General features: G+C 34.6%; 2 protein-coding genes across 3 annotated transcripts in view; one reads left to right on the top strand and one right to left on the bottom strand.

Moving 5' to 3' along the window:
• Positions 1-10,164, bottom strand: part of CENPP (centromere protein P) — a 207,293-nt gene that overhangs the window by 122,652 nt on the left and 74,477 nt on the right. The gene's annotated exons all lie outside the window — the stretch shown is intronic.
• On the top strand, positions 41-5,822 carry OMD (osteomodulin). Its single transcript, XM_025040469.1, has 2 exons — positions 41-4,040; positions 4,593-5,822. Exons 1-2 carry the CDS (start codon positions 3,101-3,103, stop codon positions 4,919-4,921), a joined length of 1,269 nt encoding a protein of 422 aa, XP_024896237.1. The 5' UTR covers positions 41-3,100; the 3' UTR covers positions 4,922-5,822.

Here is a 10,164-nt window from a genome sequence, read left to right as displayed (position 1 = left end):
GCTAACTTCCCAACGTCTGGGTTAAATGATGCCTCTAAAGACTTCTCTGTCTCCTCTAAGCAGGGTTAAGCCACTGACTCCCACAGCATTGGTGTTACTGCTGTAAACCATATTTTCTTTGCCTGAGAATATGGTTTACTGTGTTGTGCCTTTCTCATCCACTAAACTGTATGCTCTTTACAGAAGGGACCATGCCTTCACATCTTCTTTATTTCTATGTTTCCCACCAAGCACAGTGCCTCATCCCTAGAAATAATTCAAGACAAGCATTAACTGAAGTAACTCAACCAAACTAAACTATTAACAGTTATAAGATGCTTTCTTAACCATGTTCATATACACATTTAGTATAGGTCACTAACTACAGCAGATGAAAAAGCACTCCCAAAGAGACCCACTGGGAGCTTCCTGGCCTTCCATCTGGTTCAGCCAGCACTGAATACTAACTACCCTCTGGAATAAGACCACACTCCTTCACATTTCCTCCTCTAGAACTCTTTCCTACTTCATACACAAACACTGCCATGAGAAGATCACGGCTCAACTGTATTAATGAATTAAATTAGGTATTCATTACCAGAGTGTAAGTTCCTTAGGTCAGAATTCAGGCCCTCCAGATTCTGGTCCAGATTGCCTCTAACAGTTTTACTTTGCTCCTTTAACAGTTAGCCACCAGTTCCCAAACATCCCGTCCTTTGTTGCTTATATATTTTTGCTCATCTCTTATATCTGAAAACCCTCTTCTCTCCCTTTATGAGCACCCTAATATTCTTTCAAAGTCTTATTCAAATATCACATCATCCATGATTCCCATAGATAGAAGAGACAATGGATGGAGTCTATTTAGATTTACAATAGAAAACTATGAGTTTCAAAATGACAGATTGTTTAAAAAGATCAAACCATTGCTATTTCTATAGGTAGGGATAAGACCAAATTTAAGAAAACATATAAAAGTAAATGATTGTTTGATCTCATTTTCTTGGTAAAAATAGGAAGCAAGGTCATCATGCAAAACCAATGGGGAATGAGGTTTTAGAGTTTTGTCTAGGAGAAAGGGAAAAGAATGGATTAAGCAGATGTTATCAGGCAGTACTTAAGAAGTCATGAATTTAAAATGAAACCAGTTGGCATGGTCCTGGGTTTCTTTTGTCATATTCAGGTGCCTGAGTCAGTCCAAGAGTAGGTGGAGAACTGAACCAGAGCTGGAGTTTACCAGAAGAGTATGAGAGTATAAGGGGCCAGAAAGCTTTTAGGGCATGTGCAAAGGAGTGACAACAGTGATACACAATGGGATCTAGGTTGGTAAGAAAGAACTGAGTGTACTGGGAAGTATAGATAAAAGGCACTAAAAAAATAGTAAGATCAATATATTTTAGGTACCAATAAATTGAAGAATTTTTGCAGTTAAGAGTTTCTATATGGAGCAAATTATGAAGAAAGATGATACTGGTCAGAGTGTGAAAGGGTTGCAGCACCAGTAATGATGATAAGGCCCACGGTGTGGGTGCAGGAATGGTGAGGAAGACTGGAGGAAATATAACTGAAGGAAAAAGATCAAGGGCCTCTGACTCTACTTAAATAACTACTTAAAAGCCCAAATATACACAGTATTTACATTCTACCAAGTTCTAGTGTCTGACGAGGAAGAAGAAACTGAGACGTTTGAGTCTACAGCAGCCTTTCTAAAATGAAGTTCTATCAGAGAAAATGATGTAAGTAACTATTTTCTCAATTATCTCAATGATGAAAAGTACCTAGTACCATTCTAGATAAATAGGAGATAAATCATTTCATTATATACAATGATGTGTTAGAACACTAATTTTCTCATGAAACCCTGGATGAGAAGGACAGAGAAAAATGAACTCAGAATAAAAGCAGTATGTCGCTGCTTCTTTTTTAACCATTTCCTAAATAACATACTTACTCCATCTGGTTCACTTTCCAATTTGCAAAGCACATTCACATGCACATCTCATATGACCCTAACAACTACCAGGTGGGATAAGCAGGCAAGCAATTATAAATCTCAATTTATTGATGAGGCAAGAGGCAGATATGGTAAGTGACTTGACCATCATAAGTGACAGGATGAAATGAAGGTTTTCGGGCTCTTCATTTACGCAATCCACCATTCACTACAACTTCAAGTTTCAGCAAAAGTGTTAATTGTCTGTCTTTCTCAAGTTGAGCACTCACTCCTTTACAGTCCTACTTCTCACACACTCCCGTCCACTGCATTATACATTTCTCTGATTTTCCACTAGACTTAAACTCCTGGGAGACAGAACAGAGTGTTTTTAATATCCATATATGTAGAATTTAACTCAAAAATGTTAGTAGAAAGAAGGAAGCTAGGAAGGTAATAAAAAATTCAAAGAATAACCTATTAGAAACTAAAACTTGGTAGAATGTAAATATCATATTTTCGGATTTTAAGTCATTCATGTAGACTCAGAGATAAAATAATTGGATTTTGGAAACTGTTTCATAGGGAAAAACTGAAGTCATGGTTAGGCTTGGACAGAAAACACAAGGAGGAAACATGATAGCTATTTTTAATATCTCAAGCTCTCACATAAAAGGAAATGTTTCATGTTTTCCAAAGGGCAAAAAAGAGCATCAGCAAACAGAAGTTGCAGTGGAAAATTTTTGGTTAATATTAAGAAAGAATCTCCTAGATAAATGATCTCTAACTAAAACAAAGGGTCTCTCCTCTCATCGGTAGTGGCCATCACTGAGGGAGCAAGCAGTCCGTGAGAACACTCAGCATTTAGAGTGGAGGAAACACCAGCTTTGGAGTTGAGATCATACTATCATTGCAAATCTACAGTAAGCAAGACAAACTGAGATTCTCCTACAAGATGGTTATTTGTTTGATTCAATGCAATATGTGACTTTAAAAAGAAAAAACTTCCTTACTGGTACTTAAACATTAATTTTGGCTTAAGCATTGCCCATTCATTCTGGACATTCTTTCATATATTTCAATACCGATATAGATGTGTTTTATATAATTGGCAGTTTATACAAGAATTATTCTAAGCTTCATTCACTTTTATATTTCCTTTTTCCTTGCACTAGGACAAAAGAAAATATGGGTTTTTTAAGTACAGTATGTGTCTTTTTCTTCTTTCTTGGAGTCAAAGTATATTGCCAATATGAAAATTATCAATGGGATGAAGATTATGATGAAGAGCCAGATGATGTCTACCAACCAGAATTTCAATTGCGTCAAAATGTAGACTATGGAGTACCTTTTTATCAGCATCCTTTAGGCTGTGCCAGTGAATGCTTCTGTCCACCTAACTTTCCATCATCAATGTACTGTGATAATCGCAAACTCCAGACTATCCCAAATATTCCAGCACACATTCAGCAAGTCTATCTCCAGTTCAATGAAATTGAGGCTGTGAATACAGATTCATTCATCAATGCAACTCATCTTAAAGAAATCAATCTCAGCCACAACAAAATTAAATCCCAAAAAATTGAGCATGGTGTGTTTGCTAAGTTGTCAAATCTAGTACAACTTCACCTACAGCATAACAATTTAGAAGAATTTCCTTTTCCTCTTCCTAAGTCTTTGGAAAGACTTCTTCTTGGTTACAATGAGATCTCCAGACTGCAGACAAATGCCATGGATGGGCTAATAAATTTGACCATGCTCGACCTCTGTTATAATCATCTTGATGATCCCATGTTACAAGAAAAACATCTTGCTAAAATGGAAAAATTAATGCAGCTCAATTTATGTAATAACAGATTAGAATCAATGCCTCCTGGCTTGCCTTCTTCACTTATGTATCTGTCTTTAGAAAATAATTCGATTTCTTCTATACCAGAAAATTACTTTAATGAACTTCCAAAACTTCATGCTCTAAGAATGTCACACAACCAACTACAAGACATTCCGTATAATATTTTTAATCTTTCCAACCTTATAGAGCTCAATGTTGGACACAACAAACTGAAGCAAGCATTCTATATCCCGAGAAATTTAGAACACCTCTACCTAGAAAATAATGAAATTGAAAGTACGTAAAATTTCATTATATTTTAAAGACAAAGAATAGTATTTTCATCTTTTAAATAATGAATTCTTACAAATCTATGCTTTACACATTCCTGATAATGGTTGCTTTAAAGCTGGCTAGGAAAATGGCAGAAATTGGCCCCAGAGAAAGCTATTCTATAAAGTTTATAGACTTTTCTATTAAATTTTATCACCTTGAACATTGAGAAATTGTACTGTAGAATATATAAAGAAATATGAGTACTTTGAATAGTGGGACTATAAGTGATTTTTCATTTTTTATACTTGAGATTGTATCTACTAAGAATTTTTCACTTTATTACTTAAACAATTACTAAATGCCAATGAAGACATCATTTATTTTGACACTATAAAATTCACTTAGTTTCATTTCCCTCGTTTTATTATTTAATTATTATAAACATAATTAAACCTAATTCTACTTTTAAGTATTCTAATTAACAAAACTATATCTATATAAGATTTTAATAAAATTCAATATAGGATTATGAATGTAATATAGCAGGATTAATTTTTAATTTGTATTTTTCAGATATCAATATTACAGCGATGTGTCCATCTGTTGACCCATTATATTACCATCATTTAACATACATTCGTGTGGACCAAAATAAGCTAAAAGAGCCTATAAGCTCATACATTTTCCTCTGCTTCCCCCACATACATAGTATTTATTATGGTGAACAAAGAAGCACTAATGGTCAAACAATACAACTGAAGACCCAAGTTTTAGGGAGACTTCAAGATGATGCTGATAGTGAAGAACATGATGATCGTCGTGAAAGCCCAGAACAAGAAGGAACAGAAGAAAATGTTGACCCTCACTATTATGGAAGTCGAGAATGGCAAGAAACTATATAGGTATACATTTATGACTCCACAAAATCTTACAGCTCATAGTAATACATCTAGAATTGTCTTAGTATAAGATAAAGTACTTGAATGTAAATTGTTGATAACATCTCCATCATTACATAGGATTAGAACTTAAGTCTTTAGAAATATAAATTAGAATGACAAGTGGGAATCAAAAACTACACTTTAACAAAAAATTTATCATGTTGAGAAAATGTCAATAGGCTACTTCTATTAACAGTAATTTTTCTAAGAACGATGAAATAAATAGCCTTGGGAGCTGAGAACTGTAAGCTATTTGCTTTTAATTACTATGAGGATAGAGTTTAAATGCTAGGAGGTCACATTAATGTAATGGCAGCATTTGTTTAAGGAATAGATTATTTTCTTTAATCTGATCTCCAGAAAAGCTTTCATACTGGTATCTGCGATCTCATCACCATGACATACATCCCCCAGGCCCTACTAGAGCCAGAATATATTTGATTTTAGAGCATAGAATATTTTTGATTTTCAAAAGAGGCCATCCTACTAAGGATCTAAGGCATGGAGATTCACGAAATCAAAGAGTCTTGTTTTTCTCTCAGAGCGCCAAAGCAACAAAATTTTAAACTCTGTGTTTGGATAACTAAAAAATACCAAATTATTTCATCTTAATCTATATTTAGCAAATTTCAGAAACTGTCCAAAATAATCTTTACTGTGTTCCATTTTAACTGGGATAAATATTTTTTTTATTGTAAATTCACTAGAGAAAGTTTTCCTTGTTTTAGTTACATAAAGATTTCCTAATAAATAACTGCTTTGTTCATAAGGTTAAGTTAATGTTAGCTCAAGAAAGTTTATCAACATTTTTAAACACTTCTATTATTCCAGCACAATTAGTTAGAAACATATGTGTAACAGCCAATGTTTATTTACATATTATTAAAGTTGAATAGAGTTTCTTTAAAACTTGGACAGGATTTAAAATTTTGTTTAAAACCTTAAAAATCATATTATTTAATCTATTATTTTGAAGTATTTTAAGTATGCCTTATAAATGAAGATAATCTAACTGCTGTGATAAACTTCCTTGATTTACCAAGCTAACATTTTATAGAATTCCTCAATACAAAATAAGCACAAATCTGGGGCTGCCTATATGGGGAACTCAAAGAACAAACAATAACAATTTGGACAATATGCAAAGACCAGACAAGTAAAATTATATTTTAGAAGCAGTTTTCAAGTGGTGAGTCTTTATTTTTCTGGAGATGACAGTTGAAAATGAAGCTTCGAATGCACTTTATAACTTTGAGGAGGTTATTAGCAAAAAAAGGACACCCACCTGTCCCCAGGGACAAGCGCAACAATCCAGAATGAACACAGACAACACTTGATTTATTCATTTAATTAACGTTCGTCAAGTCACTTGGTGTGTAGGACTTAGCAATGAGAAGTCAAGAAATAGAGTTCCTATGTGCACCTATGATACCATAAGATACAGCTGTGAGGGTAAAGTCCAAGCAAAATGCTAGTGATGTGGGTAAAGCTCACTTTCAACAGAGATTAAAAAAAAATTTAAGGACCACCTAACCCTTTATTGATTTTTAAAACTAGGGTTATAAATTTATACATCTATTATGAGTTAATATGTACAAAATACTATGGGTGTTTTAGGAGATAATACTATTTCGTACCCAGAATAATTTAAGTGAATGAGGAGCCATTACAGAAAGTAAATCAAAGCCACAATGGGATACTCCTTCACATTCACAGGCTGTCTATAATCAAAAAGACAGATAACAAGTATTAGCAAGGAGATGGAAAAAGTGGAACCCTCATGTAACACTGGTAGGGATATCAAATGGTGTAGCAGCTTTAGAAAGCAGCCTGGCAGTTCTTCAGTTACCTTTGATATAGCAACTCCACTGCTAGGTGTATACCCAAGAGAACTGAACACATATGTTCACACAAAAACATGGACACAAATGTTCACAGCAGCATGATCCATTAACAGCCAGAAAGCACCCAAATGTCCATCAGTTGATGGACTTATAAAGAAAATGTGGTATATCCACACAATGGAATATTATTCAGCCAAAAGAAAGAATGAAGTAATAATACATGCTGCAACATGGATGAACCATAAAATATTATGCTAGTGAAAAGTTAGTCATAGACCACATATTATATGAACCCTTTTATATGAAATGTCCAAAACAGGCAAATCTGTAGAGACAAAGACATTATTGGCTGCCTGGGGCTAGGGGACAGGGAAATAGAGGGAAAGTGGCGAGTGATTGATAATGGGTAGAGGATTTCTTTTTGGGGTGATAAAAGTATTCTATAATTGATTGTGGTGATGGCTGCACAAGTCTGAAAATACCAAAAACTATTGAATTGTACACTTTAAAAAGGATGAATTGTATAAGATGTGAATTATCTCGATAAAGCTGTTATTAAAAAAATTTACAAAGAAAATAAGATCAAACAACTCATTCTAACACAAGGAAGAAAGAAAGAAAATGCTAAAGTGGCACTAGCTATGAAAAGAAATGTAACTTCTGGGTGGAGGTGTGGTGAAGTAGTTGAAGGCTTCAAGGAAGATGTGTGAGTAGGAACTGACTGGCAAGAGTGGAAAAAACACACTCTCAGGGCAAGATTAATATAGAGATGTGGCAATTACTTATTTCATCTCTTGTACAGTAAAAAACAAAAACAAAAAACCTATAGTTTTCAGAAATTGGGGGCTTATTTTTACCTCCTCCTAAACTGATTAAAGAAAATACAATTTAATCCTCAAAGAACATATAAAGCAAAAAAAATAAAATTGCACAATTTAACAATTCAAAACAAGGAATTTGAAATCAGATGTGCCTGGGTCAAAGCCTGACTTCATATGTCTAACTAAGCTAGATGACTTTAAGTTGTTTAACTCCTGGGACCCTCCCTTTCCATATTTCTACAAGGAAGGTGGTTCTCATAGGAAATGCTATGAGGATAAAGAGAATTAGTGTGCATAACAAAGATAAATGCTTTAACAAAGTCCATGACAGTCACAGGTATCCAACAAGCAGGAATCATTATTTCAGCATGTCTAGCCCAGCAACCTGCTACATCTATTTTCTTCTCCAGATGTCAGCTGTGTTTCATACATCTCTCTCAGAGGCCCCAGGACAGAGTCAGTACTTTTCAGGTTCTTGCCAAGATTCTTTTCAGATTCCTTCCAAGATTCTACTCATATAAAAGACAGTGAACGAGAGACTTTACTAAAGATTTCATTAGGGAGAGGGGGAAGGGTGCTTAAATCATATATGCACAACAAACATATTCCAAGTCACTATCTCATAGCTCAGCTTTCCAAAGCACCTCTGGACGGCCTGCCAGGGAGAAGAGCAGGGTTTCCTCCAGCCCCTCACAAGGCACTCTGGTCAGAGTGAGGTCAAACTCCTGTATATCAGGAAGAAGAGATAAACTCTGCCCTAGCTCCTCCCTCCAAAGGCATGTATATGCAAACACAATGCAAATGAACTCCAGCTGCAGGGCCCAATGAGAAGGCAGATTAACAACCATATTTTGTTACTTGAAAACGCCCTAAGGAACTCATACCCATCCCCATGTTTTTCTCATTAAAAATAAAACAAAACAAATAATCTCCAATGCTTTCCCTAGGAAAAAGTGAAGAATAAAGTACTTCATTAACTAGCACATCAAGATTGCACAGATTAAACCAGATATTTATAACAGGAAAGAAAAAGATAAAAACCCATCTATTTTCTCATTACATTTCAAAGTATTAGCTATATTAGCTGCTAGGCCGAATTCTGTTTGTAACCACTAACAATCCAAATCACATCATGAACCCAAGCTTAATTAACAAACACAAAAGCATAACATGCATTTAGCTTTTAGAAAGAAAATAAAAATAAAGGATATTTCATAAATTTGCTCACAATAATGCTAGTCGAGAATGATTAGCTTGTGTTTAAATATTACTATATATTTTGACTTTATTCCTCAAGCTGGTACCACTAAACTAAAATGCAGATGTATTCATATCATGTAACACACTTAACCAACACCATGGGAAAAAATAGAAGAAATAAACCTTGCCCCTTCTGTATACTGTCACTATTGCAGAGAATTCATATGACCCCAAGGATGCCTAGAACTAAAACTTTGGTTTCCTGATTCAAAAACCATTTTTTTTTTAATCTTGGAAGTAAAATATAACAGCAACTGGAAACAAAATTAAATCATAGCAGCTAAAAATCTGAAGTTTCTAATATGTTCCAATTTCCTACATAAATATAACTAGTCTAGCAAGTAAATATCACAGAATCATGGACATATCTGTTACTATTTTGCATATTTAGGTTGTGAATCTTCTATATGGAGATTTATGTACTACTCAGAAAAACTAAACTCACAAACATAATACATTTTTAACATGAACCCTTCCTTATATTGAGTCATAATTTCCCTCCCTTTAAATTTCACCCTTTAGTCTGAGAAATACTTGGTTCTCATATTAATCTCATTTGACCAAATGACTTCACTTTAGGCATAAGCACAAGATTTAAAATGGAGATTCAAATCATAGACTTTCCAAAAAATCCTAGAATATTGGATTTAAAGGAGTTTATAAATATCTGGCAACTCAGTGATTCTCAATAAGGGCAATTTTGTCCTGTAGGGGACATTTGGCAATGTCTTGAGACAATTTAGGTTGTCAAGGCAGGAGATATTACTGGTGGAGGAGTGTTACTGGCATCTAGTGGGCAGAGGGCAGGGATGCTGCTAAATGTCCTACAATGCACAGGACAGTCCCTAGCAGAAAGAATTACCTGGTCCAATATTTCAGCAGTGCTAAGGTTGATAAACCCTGTAGGAACTAGATTCTAGTCCAACAGATAAAAAAAAATAAACTGTAAAGAAGTTAACTCGACCAAGATCAGGGAAGGTAAATGACAGAACAAAACTAATGCTTAGGTGTTCTGACTCTTAAATTATACTACTTCCTATAAAGAAGGTTGAGGACTCTTCTGGTTGTAGTTTTTTTTTGAAACTCAATCCACTTGGTAGTTATATGTTCTCTATCAGTAAAACTAAGCCTCCTGCAAAAAAATACGCCTCCAAGAAAATCCTTCTTTTCAAAACACGATTCCATTCAATACATTTTTAGTTGTCTACTGCTGAGAAACGAGAGCCCAATGGGACACCTTCAAAGATATAAAACCCTACAAAGACACCAAGGATAATGC

Source organism: Pteropus alecto, unplaced genomic scaffold (genome assembly GCF_000325575.1).
Source record: "Pteropus alecto unplaced genomic scaffold, ASM32557v1 scaffold129, whole genome shotgun sequence".
NCBI lineage: Eukaryota > Metazoa > Chordata > Mammalia > Chiroptera > Pteropodidae > Pteropus > Pteropus alecto.
The sequence above is the reverse complement of the archived record's forward strand: the minus strand, read 5'-3'. Positions and strand labels throughout refer to the sequence as shown.